The sequence below is a fragment of the Canis aureus genome, chromosome 30, assembly GCF_053574225.1.
Source record: "Canis aureus isolate CA01 chromosome 30, VMU_Caureus_v.1.0, whole genome shotgun sequence".
NCBI lineage: Eukaryota > Metazoa > Chordata > Mammalia > Carnivora > Canidae > Canis > Canis aureus.
The window spans coordinates 33,747,677-33,764,747 of NC_135640.1; the positions used below are offsets into that span (position 1 = coordinate 33,747,677).

General features: G+C 48.6%; 1 protein-coding gene across 3 annotated transcripts; it reads right to left on the minus strand.

Annotated features, from left to right (window-relative positions):
- Nucleotides 1-1,996: 1,996 nt before the first annotated feature.
- On the minus strand, nucleotides 1,997-11,610 carry KCNE1 (potassium voltage-gated channel subfamily E regulatory subunit 1). Of its 3 annotated transcripts, none has more exons than XM_077879106.1 (2): nucleotides 11,462-11,610; nucleotides 1,997-2,736 (listed from the first exon to the last, which is right to left on the minus strand). In XM_077879106.1, the coding sequence occupies exon 2, from the start codon at nucleotides 2,683-2,685 to the stop codon at nucleotides 2,293-2,295; it is 393 nt and encodes a 130-aa protein (XP_077735232.1). In that variant the 5' UTR covers nucleotides 2,686-2,736; nucleotides 11,462-11,610; the 3' UTR covers nucleotides 1,997-2,292. The 3 variants fall into 3 exon arrangements, with proteins under 3 accessions (XP_077735232.1, XP_077735231.1, XP_077735230.1); XM_077879105.1 differs by lacking the exon at nucleotides 11,462-11,610 and adding an exon at nucleotides 11,168-11,399; XM_077879104.1 differs by lacking the exon at nucleotides 11,462-11,610 and adding an exon at nucleotides 10,639-10,718.
- Nucleotides 11,611-17,071: the final 5,461 nt, after the last annotated feature.

Here is a 17,071-nt window from a genome sequence, read left to right on the forward strand (position 1 = left end):
TGGAGTGCCTGGGGTACCAGTCGCTGTGCCGGCAGCTCTGACTCGCATTCTGGGTCCCTCTCCAAACCTGTGATCCCGGCCTGCCTGCCTTTCCTGTGGGCAATGTGTGTCTGTTGGAAGCAGATAATTCACAGGGTCCAGGAGGGCAAGCAGTTGTGGGAGGGCTTCCAGGGGCCCATGACACCCTGAGATGTTGGGCAAGATGCGTCCGTGTGCATTTCTCGGGTATGGGGGATCATAACTTTCATTAAATTTCAAAGGATTCTGAACCGGAGAACCATCATCACGGGGACTAGTCTACACCAGACCTCTGCCCCAGAGATGTCCTAAACCCCAAGCTTGCCTGAAGGCACCACTGTCTAGCCCATGAAGCCAGAGCTGCAGTGAACTGGGCCCGATTTGTCCACTGAATACGGCCAACGATGCTTATGTGTTGCTTTTAATTTATTCTCTGTACAGGTTTCCAAAAGTTATACTTTACTTAAATATTCCATCCTTCTCAGGAATGGGCAAGCATTCAGGATGTCCCTGAGCACTTAATGCAGCTGCTGGAGAAACAGGCTGAAAGCAAGGCGCATGTTCTCTGGGATTCTCGAAGGTCGGGTCACGCTAAGAAGGCTTTCTTCTATTGCCCCAAACAACAGCCCCAGCCCCAGCACCACACCTCCACCCTAATCCCTTCTCCCTCTCTCATCTGTGAGGAAAGATTCCCAGAGACTCTTCTGTCCCATAGGGAGAAGGAGAGTGGAGAGGAAAGCTGCTGTCTCTAGGGGTGGGGATGAGGGCACTGCTTGTGTCACAGTTCTGGGGGCCGGAAGTCTGAAATCATGGTGTGGTAGGGCCATGCTTCCAGTGAAGCCTGTAAGGGAGCTCCCCTCCTTGCTTCTCCCAGTCTGGGGGTGGCCGTCAATTGTTGGCCATCCTTGGCTCACAGGTGTGTCAGTCTAATCTCTGCCTGTCTTCATGAGAGTTCTCCCCCTGTGTCCCTGACCTGATTTCCTACTTCTTATAAGAACATCATTCATATTGGATGTGGGCCCACCCCAATGACCTCATTGTAGTCTGATTACATCTGCAAAGACCCAATTTCCAAGTATGGTCACATTCACAGGTACCAGGGTTAGGACCTGAACATGTCTTTTGGCTGGGACACAATTCAACCACAGTGGACACATGGCCTCAAAAGGCCGTGCCGCCCCCCGCCCCGATCCCAGTGTTGCCACTTACCCATACCCGCTCCTTCTCCTGGGTTCCGGGGTGATGGGTGCACCCCTCCCTTCTGCCATGATAACTAAACCCCTTACCCTTGGTACACATTCTGAGGTGGAAATTTTTTCTCCAGCATCTCAGTCTTGTAGTTAAGTGAATTTTTCAGAAATTGACATGTGTGAGTAGGAAGTGTGTGTGTGTGTGTGTGTGTGTGTGTGCATGTGTGGATATGGGTGTGAATGTGTGTTTGGGATTGAGGGGGAACGCGTGAAGGGTGGATATAAGGTAGGGGGGCAGGAGACAGGAAGGAAGAGAAAGCCAGAGCCACCATAGTGAGGGCATTCGTGACAAAAGCAGAGTGGTATTGTCCCGTAACAAGAGCAGGGAGGATGCTTGGGACAAATACGGCAATATTATGCCTCTGGTCTCCATCCCATAAAATAGGATATTATTAGGATATTGACTTTGTCATTTTGACAAGAACCAAAATAACAGAGGCCCAAGGAAGATCAGTTTCTCTTTCCCATAATGCCTGAGCTGGCGAGTGAGCAGGAAGGCAGAGAGACCCTGCCCTGTGACATTGCCCAGGGACCTAGACTTGCTGCTCTACCACCCGAGAGGATGCTGTCCTTTTCCAGAGTCAAAGCTGGCTCATGACCTCATCCCCATCCAGCCACTGGGAAGGGGAAGGGGAGGGAAGCGGGAGACACACCCTTTCCTTCTCAAGAATCCCTCCCATGTCTACAGGCCGGAATGTCATTAAATGACCTTGCTAGCTGCAAGGGAGTCTGGGAAATATAGCTTTTATTCTCAGAGGTCGTGATCGCTGGAATGCTGCTAAAATTAACAAGGCAGAGACAGATACTGGGGAACAGCTGGCAGCCATCACAGAAGAAATGTGATTTTAGAGAAATAGTGTCATGAATTCATCCTTCACCCCTTACAAGAGCAAAAAAAAACAAAAACAAAAACAAAAAAAAAAACAAACCCAATTACATCCCTACAATAAAGAATATAAAAGGCACGTGATTAGAAAAATCAGATTGCCAAGTAAGATTTGTCCAGTTTTAACCGACTGTGGGGTCATGACAAAGGTTTTATCTCGGGAAGGTGTGTGTTGGGGCGTTCGACGGCCAGCTGGTTTTCGATGACATAACATGCCTTGTAGCTCTCCAGAACACGGGCCTGGCAATACGCCTTGTCCTTCTCCTGCCAGGTGTCAGACTCGATGTATACGTTGAACGGGTCGTGGGAGTGCTCCAGCTTCTTGGAGCGGATGTAACTCAGCATGATGCCCAGGGTGAAGAAGCCGAAGAAGCCAAGCACCATGAGCACGTAGAGTGCCGCCAGCTGGCTGTCATCACGGCTGGGCGACCTGCGGGCCAGGCCTGACATGTTGTTGCCGCCCTCTTCAACTGTCCCCTGCCACAGTGTGGTCAGAAAGGGCATCACCTCGGTGGCATTAGATGGAATCATCCTGGGCGTAAAGGTTCTGCTGCAGGAGCTCGAACTTTCCGAGAAAGCTTTCTGAAAGAAAAGTGCAATCTGGACTCAGAAAGCATGTACCGGCCCAAAGCTACCCACACATGCACAGATTTTTGAAATCTCAAGGGAGAGGGGTGTCCGAACATACACCTGAGTCCCTGGCATGTGCCACCTTGAGTCTTCACAGCACCTCTCTGGATTGATCAGTTGGTTCCCTCTTATTTCAACTCACCGCTGCCACCGTCTACCTCCTCGGAAACCCCCAGAAGGAGTTCCTCTAATATACACGCTGTGTTGTATGTGTGTGTGTGTCTTGGTTTACGTGCTATGGACTGAATTTTGTTCAGCCCTAACCCCCAATGTGGCTGCACCTGGAGACAGGGTCTTCCGGAGGTTAATTGAGGTTACAGGAGATCATTACAGTCGGGACCGTAACCCGCTAGGACGATGCTCTTATAATAAGAAAGAGAAATCTCTCCCATGCAAGGATGCTATGAGAAGGCAACCAGGAAGAGAGCTCTCACCAAGAACCAAACCCTTCCAGAATCTTGATCTTGGACTTAGACCCTCCCAAATGGTGAGGGTCTGTGGTGTAAGCCCCCAGCCTGTGGGATTTTGTTACGGCGGCCGGAGCTAAGCCACGTAAGTGGTGCTGGGTTATGTATCTGCCTCTCTCTCCTCTCTGCCATGGCTTTACGGCCACCTCGGCTACTCCGTGTGCCTGCCTTCCTTTACGTCTGAACGTTGCACGGTACCCATGGCACACACCCACTTCCTTCCTCTGCCTGCTGCCCCAGAACTGGATGCTGCTGTGCCCACTAACTCCATAAAACAAAGGGACAGAAAACATCCCTGTCCTCCTGTGGACCTGGAAAAATCACACACTTGCTACCACTGGTGCCTCGTGGTTTGCACAACTAGTCAGACTAAGGTACTCTTGGGCATCCTAGGGGGTGATGTGCAAGGGGTGGTGTGTTCCAGCACCGAATACCCTGTGGATGGAAAGAAACCCTATCATAGTGCTGTGAACTTAGGGTCCTGAGTGTGAGTGGATTGGTTTTTCTAGCTCTTTAGGAAATATCAGCCCTGGGGCACCTCGGTGGTTCAGTTGATTAAGCATCTGACTCGGTTTCAGCTCAGGTCATGATCTCAGGGTCCGAAGATCGAGTCCTGCGTGCTTTCTCTACCCCTCTCCCTGCTTGTGTGCACATGCTCTCTCTATTTCTCTCTCTCTCAATGAATAAAATCTAGGAAAGAAAGAAAGAAAGAAAGAAAGAAAGAAAGAAAGAAAGAAAGAAAGAAAGAAAGAAAAGAAAGAAAGAAAGAAAGAAAGAAAGAAAGAAAGAAAGAAAGAAAGAAAGAAAGAAAGAAAGAAAGAAAGAAAGAAAGAAAGAAAGAAAGAAAGAAAGAAAGAAAGAAAGAAAGAAAGAAAGAAAGAAAGAAAGAAAAATAGAACCAGCCCAGGGATTCGGAGTTTGGGGTTTTAGGTCTGGCTCTTCTAGGGCGGACCACCATGGCTCTCTCTACCTTGTGGAGAAGCTCCTCATGAAAGAGAAACAGAGGAGTTTATGGGTTTTCCGGACATCTCTGGGGCTTTTGAGTCTGCCCTGAGATCTTTTAGAACAGGTTAAGCTGCATAGGCTCAAGAGACTTCCAGGTACTGATTGTTCTACAAAACCAGCATTTTGCCCCATTCTAACCATGGCAGTAGGTAGGAATTCTTTGGTTACCTTTTTTTTTCTTCGAAGCTTAGATGCAGAGCTGCTAGTCTGCTGGAAATCACTCAGGACGAGGTTGCAGGCAGCTGAGCTTTCCAAACATGATGCCCTACATTTTCTTTTTAAATGACTTCAGAACACTTAGGAATGCACAGAACCCTGCCCCCAGAAAATACACAGCCCTTGAGCTGATAATGTAATTTTTTTCCCTAAAGAACACAGAGTGACCACAAGCAGGGAATCCTGCTACCAATGACTATCAGAGCATTCTTATCACTTCATGACCACATGAGACTAGAATTATGGTGGACAACCTCCAGAGGTTAATTAGTTTAGAACCAATGGCTTCACATAGCAAGTTGATTTAACAGCAACTCTTGCAGCTAATCCACATGGGGGGGGGGATCACAGAGAAGATCTGTTACTTAAAACCAGACGGACTTTTCTGTGGCCAGAGGAAGCAACCAGAAACATCTGCTTTGAAAACCTGCCAGGCCAACCGTCCTCAGCCTTGCTCTCAGGTGGTGGCGCTCAAATTTTGGCATGCTTTACATTTCTTTCTTTCTTTCAGATTTTTTTGTTTTGTTTTGCAGGGTGGGAGGAGCAGAGGGAGAGGGAGAGTCTTTTTTTTATTTTAATATTTTATTTATTTGACACACAGAGAGAGAATGCAAGCAGGGAGAGCCAGGCAGAGGGAGAGGGAGAGGGAGAGGGAGAAGCAGGCTCCCCATGGAGTAGGGAGCCCGATGTGCGGCTCGATCCCAGCACCCTAGGATCATGACCCAAGCTGAAGGCAGCCACTTAACTGACTGAGCCACCCAGGTGCCCCGGAGAGGGAGAGTCTTAAGCAGACTCTGCACCGAGCACAGAGCCCGACATGGGTTTTTTTTCTCATGACTCTGAGATCACTGCCTGAGCCAAAACCAAAAGTCATTTGCTTAACCAATTGTCCCACCCAGGTGCTCCTGGCATGCTTTAGAATCACCTTCTAAAAATGCAGAGTGCTGGGCTCCACCCCCAGAGTTTCTGATCTAGAATGGCCAGTGTGGGGCCGGAAAAATTGCAGTTCCAAGAGATTCACAGGTACTACTGATACTCCTGGTCCAAGGACCCCCACTTGTGACCTACTGGAATCACCTGGAGAGGCACCTGGGTTGGGCATCTGCCTTTGTCTCAGGGCGTGATCCTGAGATCCTGGGATCAAGTCCTCCATTGGGCTCCCTGCATGGAGCCTGCTTCTCCCTCTGCCTGTGTCTCTGCCTCTCTCTGTGTGTCTCTCCTGAATAAATAAATAAAATCTTAAAAAAAAAAAATCACCTGGAGAACTTCAAAAAAATACTGATGGCCTGGATCCCTCCTTCAAAGATTGTGATGTCCTGGCTTTCTGGCATAAAGCTTCCTAGGTGATCCTAATTTGTAGCCAAGCTTGAGACCCGCGGGACTATGGAACCTTAGGAAACTGACCCATCTTTCCTGCTGCAAGGTGCTAGGAAGAATTTGATGAGCAGAGAAATGATTTCATAAAACAATTTTCCAATCTCATTTGTTTTTTAGATTTTCTTTTTCGGTCTCCTATGTCCCTGATGGAACCTGAAGAGAAGTGGCAGAGAGAAACTCTCAAGCCTCACTATAACCCCAGCTGCCTCCTGCCTAACTCACGCTGGCAGCTTAAATTATGTGGAGCCTGTCAGAGCCTTAATGCCAGACCCCGAAAAGCCAAGTTCATCAACTGCCTTTCAAGCAACGACTCTGAATTTTTAAAGAGAAATCTTCTTCTTACTTTACACTTAATTTATTGTATTGCTTTTGCGAAATGCCCTCTGTGCCCCGAAGGCCTGCATGCTGGGCCACGTGGTGTTCTGTGTAATGAGTCTCAAAATGAGTTTGGCAATGTGCTCTTAATAGTCAGCATGATGTAAACGAACTCAATCTGCATGTCAGCTGGGGGTTTATGTCTCATTCTTCCAAGTTCACTTCCATTATAATGCCAACGCACTGCCCTGTGGCCTGTGTGGCAGACTACTGGACTCACATGGATTTGAAGAGCAAGTAAGCCAGCAATCTTAACTTACAGGAAACTGGGATCCATAGAGTTGAGCTGACCTGCCCAAGGTCATGTCTCTTATCAAAAATACATCTAAAATTCAGTCTTGTAGCCGTGAACTCACATTCTATTAGTACAGAAAAAGGAGTTCTCAGGACTTTGTAGGGAGGGAACGGATTCAATATTTAAGGTCAAAGGGACAGAGGACCTGGCCACCAGGTCTACCCAGATGAAGACTAGCTTGTGATCTAAAGATGCCATCAGAAGACCCCTCCTCGACCGGAGAGAACACAGATTTTCATAGTTTGTACAGTGACAAGCGGGCTGTGGGAGGCAGAAGCAGCAGGAACCAGGGAGGTCAAACTCCAAACACAGCCAGTCTTATGCCCAACCTGTGCTGAACATTCTCAAACTGACCTTACTGGGCCTAGAAAGAGGGGGTTTCTAGAAGTTTCTGCTTCATCCTTGGTTTGACATTCCTCATGCAGAATAGATACTGCCCCCAATCAAGGTTAGTACGATTTTCTTTTCTCTTCAAAGCTTAGGGCCAGAGCTAGTGGTCTGCTGGAAGTCACCCAGGGTACAGTGTTCTGGGCAGGTGAGCTGAGCTAACAGCTAGAAATGGAGTCCAACTGGGTCTCCACCACCCTGGGATTCTGGAAGGCCCCCAGCTGCACCCAGAGGAGAAGGGGGCAGTGAGCGACGTCACGCTGTCCTGGCACACGCTGCTCCTTTTGCATTTCTCCCTCTTCCAGCTACATCCGCCTGTCAGCACTGATAATGACCTGGAGGCTTTTAGAACAGATTTCCTAGCACTGCCACCTTTCCTTCTTTCTTAAGCATTTACTGAGCACCCAAGGCTTTTGTGGGCTGACTCCAACCAAACTTCTGCTCAGAGGGATTGATGCTGGGGGGCAGGGGAGAGAAGAAAGAGTGTCTGATACAGAGCTCAGAGATCTGAGTTCCAGCCCTGGCTCAAGCCTAGATAAAACACAGGGCTCCCCTGGGCCTCAGTTTACTTATCTTGGTAAACAGGCATAACGTTCCTATCCTCTTTTTTTTTTTTTTTTTTTTTTAATGCAGATTCAGATTTGAGATCTGGAGAGATGCTAAGCTTCTGCACTGCTTCTTCTTTTTTTTTTTTTTTTTTTGGATTTTATTTCTTTATTTCAAAGAGAGCAGAAGCTCAGGGAGAGGGAGAGGGAGAAGCAGACTCCCCACTGAACAGGGAGTCCAATGTGGGACTCGATCCCAGGACCCTGGGATTATGACCTGAGTCAAAGGCAGATGCTTAACCAGCTGAGCCACCCAGGCACCCCCATTCCTATCATCTTAACAGCATTCCTTAATAAGCATTTCTTCAGTCTTGAAATCATCATTAGGCTTTACTTGCTTCAGGAAGCAGAATTAGGGTAAAACCAATTATGGGTTAGCCTAATTTTGGTGAATATGATCTTATCAAGTTAAGAATTCTGCAAGCATGATTTCCTTGGAAGCAATTATCAATTATGTTCATCTTTCTCTCAATAAATTCTGAAAACATATTTACCTCTAGCAAGAAAAAATAAAAAGCCAACGGGGCCCCTAGACCCTTCCAGGGTATGAAGGATGGAAATGTGAACCAGTGAGCTGGTGAGAGGGACCCAGCCAAACCCAATATGGGTAAAAGGATAAGCATTCTGGTGTGAGGAATTGATGGGAGGATTCCCAGCCTCCGGAGGGCAGCTGAAGTCACATAGAAGGAGGGCAGATGGACTATCAGACTGAATAAATTAGAGAAGCCGAAGTTTTCTTATCCAAAAACTGGGCATACTAGAATCTCCCTTGACTATACTACCACAAGGTTCTGTGAGGCACAGAACAAACCCCCAATTTTGCCACCTCTAAATTTTGCAGCTCTCTCCACAAGAGAGGCACGACTGCCATATTTGATTGTCAAAATCCTGCTGGTCCTCCAAATGCCTACTCCTCTGCCAACCTGGGGGCGAATGCCCCTCCCCTTCTTTGATCCCATGGCGCCTTGTCTATACCACTCAGATTCTAATTTATTTCACAATAATTTATAGGCTTGTCTGGGCATTTCTTTCCAGGAGCTCAGGAAGGTCGGGGATGATCTTGCTCACCTTGTCCCCACGCCAGCACCCAGACTCATTCCATAAGAGATTCCTGAATTAAGTGGGGGTCCCAAGTATTAAATCCAATACAACTACAATGTGATTGCAAGTGCAAATAACCAATAAGGCATGATACAGTCTTGAAAGAAATTGGGGGGTAGGGGATCCCTGGGTGGCTCAGCGGTTTGGCGCCTGCCTTTGGCCCAGGAGCCATCCTGGAGTCCCGGGATCGAGTCCTGCATCGGGCTCCTGGCATGGAGCCTGTTTATCCCTCTGCCTGTGTCTCTGCCTCTCTCTCTCTCTCCCTCTATGTCTATCATAAAAAAATAAAATAAAATAAAATTGGGGGTAGCCAAATGGAAATCTCTTTCAATATAATGTATGTTTTTACATAATAAAACGTAAACTATTTGTATTTATATTTATTTTGTAGTATTATTTATTTTGTATATTAAATATATTTTATTAGTATTAATCTGATTAACATATTTATTATTATTATTAACATAGTTACATATGTATCCACAAACTACTTTATTTCTAAAAAGGTTTAGGGCAGTAATTATGGACGGTATAGCTGAATTTTTATCCTGTCCCTTCCACTCCTGATAGCCATATTACCATATTACTTAATAACTGCCACTGTAATATGGTTTTCTTATTTATTATGTCCATTGCTTGTTTGTCTTCTCCACCAAAACGCAAGCTTTTGAGGGCAGGGATGTTTGCATGTGTTATTCTGCATATATCTCAAGGCCTAGAACAGTATCTGGCATGTGGTAGGAGTGCAATAAATATTCCTGGAATGCAGGCATGCATGGATGAATGCATGAATGAATAAATGTCCCATTCAATTACCAAAAAGCCCCGAATCACCAGCTGTACCTTCAGAGACTTAGGATGACAAGAGTGAGTCCCTCTGATGTCTTCACAGTGTACTTTATTTTCAAAACAATCCACTTTCTAAGAACCTGTCAAAAGCCAGACCTCTGGAGATATTCTTAAAAGGGAGAATGCCTTCCTCGGACCCATCCTCAGCTCATCCCTGATGAATATATGAAATAGACCACAGAAAGCAGGTTCGGGTTCCCTCTCTAACAATCCATAGATCAGAGATGCCTGAGTGGCTCAGTGGTTGAGCATCTGCCTTAGGCTCAAGAGCATGATCTTGGGGTCCTGGGATCGAGTCCCACATCAGACTCCCCATGGGGAGCCTGCTTCTCCCTCTGCCTGTGTCTCTGCCTCTCTCTGTGTGTGTCTCTCATGAATCAATAAATAAAATCTAAAAACAACAACAACAAAAAAAACAACGAATCCATAGATGGGAGTCTAGGTGCTTTCCCGCAAATCACCATATATGATTTTAAACATCCGGGTGATCACTGCAAAGTTCCCCACCACCAGGAACATAAATGGTTACTGACCAGAACCTTCCTTAATGGAACCAGAAGCTCCATCTTAAACCTAAATGTGGTCTCAAAACAAACAGTTCACATTCAGTAGGTTAACAGTTCACATACTAGGTTAAAAAATCCAGGCAAGGACAGTGTAACAGGTGATAGATCCAGGACATACCTACGACAGCTTCTCGGTCAACTTTATCGCAGAAGTTCCACATTTTCCCCAATTACCAAGATCAAGACAAGATACCAACAATGTTCTGCAAGTCCCTCGCTTCTTCCCCAGGGAGATGCCAAGGCCCAAGAACCTTCCTGGCCCCCAAATTAGGCCCCTCAGAGGCCAGGTGTGTATGGCAGTATTGCCTGAGCTGGGGGGAGGTCTTTGAAACCCAGTGGGGACTGGGAGCGCGGGTGGTTTTAGTTTTCTTTGGGTGCTTTTAGGTTTTTCCCAAGTTTTCTACAAGAATGCCTGAGATTTCATAAAAACGGGGAAATGTGGCTGTGACATGGTGAGACAGTTCTCTAGGCGTGCGTCTCTAAGTGAAGCCCCGCAGAGGGAGAGGAGGCGCGCCCCATCCTCCATCCCGGCGGGCCTCCGGGTCCGGGGGGCGGGGGGTGCTGAGGCCGGGTCCCTGGAGCCCCCATCAGGGTGGGGAGCCTGGACTTACCGGGTCCGGGGCGCCGAGGCAGCCGGGTGCGCAGCGGGTCCGCCGGCCGAGCCCGAGGCTGCGCCCTCCCCGGGCAGGGGGCGGGGGGGGGGGGCGGGCAGGCGGGCGGGGCCTCCCGGAGCCCGAGGGCGCCCCGCCCTGTCCCCAGGGGACCCCGCCGAGCCCCGGCCCGGCCCTCCGCTGCCTGCGTCCCGGATCTCGCCGGGTGGGCTCCGGCCGGCAGAAAGTCCGCATTGCCACGACTGCCAGCCAGCCAGCCAGCGCGACAGACAGACCGACAGACAGACAGATCTCCCCTCCTGCGGGAGTTTGCAGGAGGCAGGCTAGAAGCCGCTGCGGCCCGAGAAAGGCATTCCGGGGGACCCCCACCCTCGGCGGAAAGCCAGGACAAATGTCCCTACTGTTTGCAGCTGCTAACAGTAACTTAGAGACGCTCAAAACCCCAGCAGACTCCTTGTGGCTGCGGCGCGCACGCCCCCCCCCCCAGCTGTGTCCCCGCATCCCCGCGCCGGCCGCGAGGAGCACCCACCTGCCCACCGGGTGGACCGGGTGTCCAGCTCCGAGCTGCAGGTGCGGCTGTGCACGCGGCAGGTGCAGCCCAGGCCCGCGGGAGGCTGTCGCTGGAGCCACCCACGCCCTGGCAGGGCCACTCCAAAGTCCTCGGGGCGCTGGCACGGGCCACGAAGGCCAAACATCACAGCGCCTGAGTGACCTGCCAGCAAATGTCACAGCAGCTGCCCACAAGCGTGGGAGGCCCCCATGGGCCCGGGAAACTTGCAAATGCCAGTCCCGTGAGAGCTCTGGGGAATAAGGTCCAGCTCACCGGCTGCAGGCGGGTCAGAGCAAGAAGGTTCCTGATCTAGAGCCAGAAGACGCTCCCTCCGCTTGGTCTTCGTCCTCCCATCTCCTTCTTGGGCCTTGGCCTGGGTGCTCTCCTGGGCAGGAGGCCCTCGGAGGGGACCGCGGCCTGTGACATTCCAGGACTCAGCTCAGCCGGCAAACGCCGGGCTGGCACCTGCGTGCTCCACCGGGGCCAGGACAAACCCACAGCAGGCACTTCGGAAAGCCCTAAAATGTCTGCAGCCTTGATGTGTGATGCGCTGTGTGAAGTCGGCTCTGCCGGGATGGCCTGAACCTTAGGAAAGCTCTATGCAAAAAAAGTTTCTTTGTAGTTTTACTTGCAATAACTAGAATCTGTCTCAGAACAGAAAAGTGGTCAATGGTCGTACCTTGGACAGACCTGTGACAGAGTATGGCTCTCCGGACTGGAATACCTCATGCCTTCCGTAGGGCAACGTTTGCCAACAGTTTGTAGGACGCGGGGTCCTTACACTGTAATGTTAAATGCAAAATACTGGGTCTCTAAATTGTGCACACGGGATGCTATGCGTTATTTTGAGACTAAAAAAAAAAACCACACCCCAATGTTAATATTGTCTATTGATGGTGGGCTTCTGTGGGATCTATTTTCTTATTTACACAAATCTGTGTTTTCCTTTTCCTTCCCCCACTCCCCGCAATAATTCTATATTCTTTAATATTTAGGGGGAAAAATGCATACCATCTATCTGGAAATTCCCTAGGTTCACCCTTCTCCAGATCATGTTCCAGATCATGTTGTTCGGAGATGGTCTCTTTTTGCCCACCTTTCCACGGGGAACTTGAGGAGGGTGTGGGATGGAGAGTCGGTTAAGGCAAAAATGTTTGTCCCATTAAATTTGTGTGCAGCCCTTTCAGTGGCAGGTAATGGTGTGTGGCGTTCCCCACAGCAGCTGTGGGATGACCGTCTCCCCTGGTCCTGGAGCCGTGCCTGCCCACCTGTCACCCGGTTATCGTGGAGACGGCGTGCATGTGGTGTTTTCAAAAGGTGCTGCGTCTGTGAGTGGTGGTGCTCTTCTCTTCCTGCTTCTCTCCATCCCACATGTGATGATGGGTTATTTGATGATGATGCTACTGTTTTGGTCATTTCTTTTTTTTTTTTTTTAAGAGTATTTATTTATTTATTTATGAGAGACAGACAGAAAAACAGAGAGAGAGAGAGACAGAGAGGCAGAGACACAGGCAGAGGGAGAAGCAGGCTCCATGCAGGGAGCCTGACGTGGGACTCGATCCCGGGACTCCAGGACGAGGCCCTGGGCTGAAGGCGGCGCTAAACCACTGAGCCACCCGGGCTGCCCTGTTTTGGTCATTTCTTAAAGTGTGATGATAGGACACGATCACAGGCAAGGAAGATTGTATTTTGTTTCTTGAAAGGGTTTCTTCTTTTCTCTTTCACTTCCGGCTTTTACCCTTCCTGAACTCACCTTTCCCCACCATACAGGTGTGACCGAGCTTAAAGTAACCCTAACAATAGAGCCACAGCCTGCAAAGGCCTGGGGTCATTTCTCCCTCCTCTTCTGGCGCTTCCACCTTCTCCATTCCTTCTCGGTCCCTTCGCTGGGAGCTGGGTCTTGGGAATGGGGTGGCAAGCTTAGCCTGGGCTCTTCTGAGTGGGTTTATGTTCCTCATCGGAGGGTTCCCACCTCAATGCAGGTGGCATCCGAAGCCAGAGCTCCAGCCACTTTTCTCTCTTTGTTAGGAGAATCTCGTTACTCAGTTTGCAGCTCGGATGTCCTGCTTATGTTCCTAATCTTGCTCGCACGCTGTAGGAGAAAGAAAGGCTCTGCCATCGGAAAGGACTGATCTGCAGGGCGACTCACCCACCCACGGCGCTCTTACGGACTCTGGACCGGGGTACGTGGACAGTTCTTGACTGTTCCCTCTGCCGACCATTTACTTGGTGTCCAGATGCCCCTGCTTTGGCCTGAGGACAGCCCCTGCCCTTTGACCTCTCTTCTTGCTTTGTCACCTCTCTACCCCACGACTTCTGCTAACCTATGGGAAGCTCTCATTTGTCGGTGAGGAACACCTGTAAAGCAAACAGCTTTCTTCAGTAGCAGTGGAGCATATCCTGAGTGCAGTCATATGCTCAGTTACAGTACTTCCCCCAAGAAGGACAAAGGGGAGGAAGGGCACTGAAGTCCTCATTCTGTCCTGCCGGTGACAGAGGAGGTGCAGAGTGATGGAAGAGAACCCCACCTTGCCTGTCACCTGGGGCGCTCTGCCCCCATTGCTGTCCACGGCTCCATCAGTGCCCCACGCAGATGGTTTGGCATGGCCGTGTCTTCTCTGATGGCCATGTGGTGCTCTCATCTCTTCTGCCCCTTTTCCTTGGCCAACATCTCCCCCATCTGATTCACTTGGTTGTAGGAGACCTGGCCTCAGTTTCCTCCCAGGGCTCCTCTTTGGCTGGGGGTCCTGCACACCAGGAGCATCCTTCCTAAATGCTGAAGTCTCCTGGAATTTTCCTAAAACCCCCTAAAGGATTGCTCTTGTTCCAAAAAGAAACACCCACAACCTGTGTACAGGTCATTCCAGCTCCATGACCTCATTTTCCAGTGCTGTGCTCCTCCAAGCTTCCACGCCAGCAAAAGACATCCCTCCATTCTCCATGCACAACTCACCTTTCCCCCCCTCCAGATGAGTTGATGATCATCCTCCAAGATGGACACAGGACATTTTCAAATCCCAGATCTTCAGCAGAGGTCTAAGGTGAGGGGACCATGGCTGACTCTGGGCCTCTTGGCATGGAATCTGTTTGCTTTAGCTCTGAATTAGTTTTCAAGATTAAGTAGTTGAAAAATCTCATCCTAAGCATCAAGATTTCTGGTTTCTCTTATAAAACTCAAGAGATCTAGAAACTTTATGCTTACTTTTGGCACAGCAACAAAGGCAGGGGCCGTATTTTCCACAAAAATACAAACTAGAGAGTTTACCATGTGCCCTACCACTCCACATTCTCCCTGACAAGGACGATTAGCAGAACCCACTTACTCGATATCCTGACTGTCCGGAGGTATTAAGTTGGTCACTTCTGTTCTAGGACTTTCCCTTCCAGGATAAAGCCCCACGTCTGGTTATTCCTTCACTTTGCACATCTGGTGCAAAGAAACTCATTTCTGCACTCATTTTGTCCTTGCTATTTTGTTGTGTTGCAGGTGCTCTTTGGCTGTGTCAGAGGTGGATGTTTTGGGGGTTTTTTCTTCTTTTTTTAAAAGATTTTATTTATTTATTCATGAGATAGGGAGAGAGAAAGAGAGTGAGGCAGAGACATAGGCAGAAGGAGAAGCAGGCTCCATGCAGGAAGCCTGATGTGGGACTCGATCCGGGGACTCCAGGATCACTCCCTGAGCGGAAGGCAGACACTACCCAACTGCTGAGCCACCCGGGCATCCTAAAGAGGTGGATGTTTTGTTTATGCGTTTAGAGCAGTAGTTCTTAACTTTTCAGGAATCTTCTCGAGAATTTGAGAAAAGCTATGGCTTTCCTCCCATTCTTCCAAATGCACACACGTGCAACATTTTGCCTACAATCAGGAGACCTACGGACCCCTGGCATTCTAGGTGATTCGTGGCTGCTACATTAGGAACCTCAAGACAAGGACTATCTTTTCTGTGAAACAAATACAACTCTGCAGTACTGATTCTATGGGGTCTTTACTGTGTTCTATGCTCAACAAATGCCACCAAGTGTTGCCTGACTGGCGGACAGCAAGACTGTCCACGAAAATAGTTGTTCAAGCTGCCTCTACCCAGGTCCTGAGAGCATAGCACTAATTCTTGGCAGCCTGGAGTCACCCAAGGAAGAGGATGTACCGGTTACAGACCCACAGATTCAGACCTCACAGATGCCCTTGCATTTGACAAATAACCACATCCTTCACCTTGCTACGAAAGGAGCACAAATCCAATTAAGAAAGCTTTTCCAAAAGAAATAACATCATTGTTCCCCCACCTCCCCCACCACCCCCTTTTTGTCCTGGAATAATACTATGCTGATAGGAACATGGATAAATTAATTACACTCTGGAATGCTATTCATTGCTAGGAAAGTACACTAAACCTACACCTACAGTGTTTGACATTTGAATACAAATATTGCCCTTATGTTTTTGTTGTATTTTTTTAACTCAATTGGTCCAGTTTACACAGGATTATATGTATAATCCTTTTAAGTGCTGTGGATTTAAAATCACGGAGGTAACAATGTGCTGGGTGTTGTAGTCAGCCAAAGAACAAGGTAGTGCAGAAATGAGATTAGCATCTCTTCAGTTCCTTGTATGTCTGATATTATTTTGGTGTTCCTCCAATTCCTGATAACACAGAAGCACTGTTGTGACCCAAGTCCCTGAAATGGTAGGACATTGGCAAATATGAACTGGAAACCAGCGCAGGCAGCCTTCTGGGAATGTGTGGGAAGGTCACTTTTTAGCAACAGGACTATCCATGGCCATTGTCATGATTTCTATGTTATTTCAACCAGGACCTTCTGCCTGGAAGTCTGGATTAATGTGGGTTGCTGCAGGTCTTCCACAGGGACTGAAGGAAGGATCAGAGGTGGTGTCTGGCATGACTCAAAGGAGGATCAGAGAAAATCTTTAGAAAACCAAATTCCAACATACGTTTAAGTGTGAAATGTGTAAACAGTGAAAAGATTTGGGAACTACCTTGATCTTCAGATCTTTATTCTAAGTGGCATCTAGTCTGAACTCAGACCCCTTCCCTTAAAATTTTTTCTCAATAAATAAATAAATCATCTCTTTTGATGAGTGGTCAGTTTAATTCACTCTGAATTCCCAGATGGGTGGGGTGGGGCGCATCCAATGAAATGTATGTCCAAATTTAACCACCTTGCAGAGTAGAGCTGAGATGTCACCCCCTTTTCTTGCCAGCCTTCCGCTGCCCTCAACACACACGAGGTCTTTCTGGCAGAAGTGGTCCCTCCCTGTTGGAGAGATTTGCTGTGCAAATCTTATGGTTGTTGTTGTTGTTTTAAAACCCAAGCAGGGGCAGCCTGGGTTGTTCAGCAGTTTAGTGCCAACTTCAGCCCAGGACATGATCCTGGAGACTGGGGATCGAGTCCCATGTCGGGCTCCCTGCATGGAGCCTGCTTCTCCCTCTGCCTGTGTCTCTGCCTCTCTCTTTCTCTCTCTCTCTCTCATGAATAAATAAATAAAATAAAAAAAAAAACCCAATCGGTTCCAACCACACAAGCTGTCACCTGTGACCACTGATGGCTCTCTGTCCCCAAAGGCTCTCAGGACTAGTCTTCTTTATTCATTTCTAAAGGCCCCACCAAAGGCCAATGTGTATCAGCTTTTGCCAGGAATCTAAGAAGATTTTCCAGGCGGATCTCCTAGCCCAGGCTGGCCTTCTTCCTCTTTCCTTGAGCGCTCTATTTTACTACGCTTCATTTTCTACCTCACATGTCAGTAACTGACTAGCACATCAACCTTCCTTGCCAACTATCATCTCTAAGCTCCCAAAGGACAAACTCTACCAACTGATTTGCCTTTAGTCCCATACGGTGACCAGCAAGGAATATAGCAGGTAGA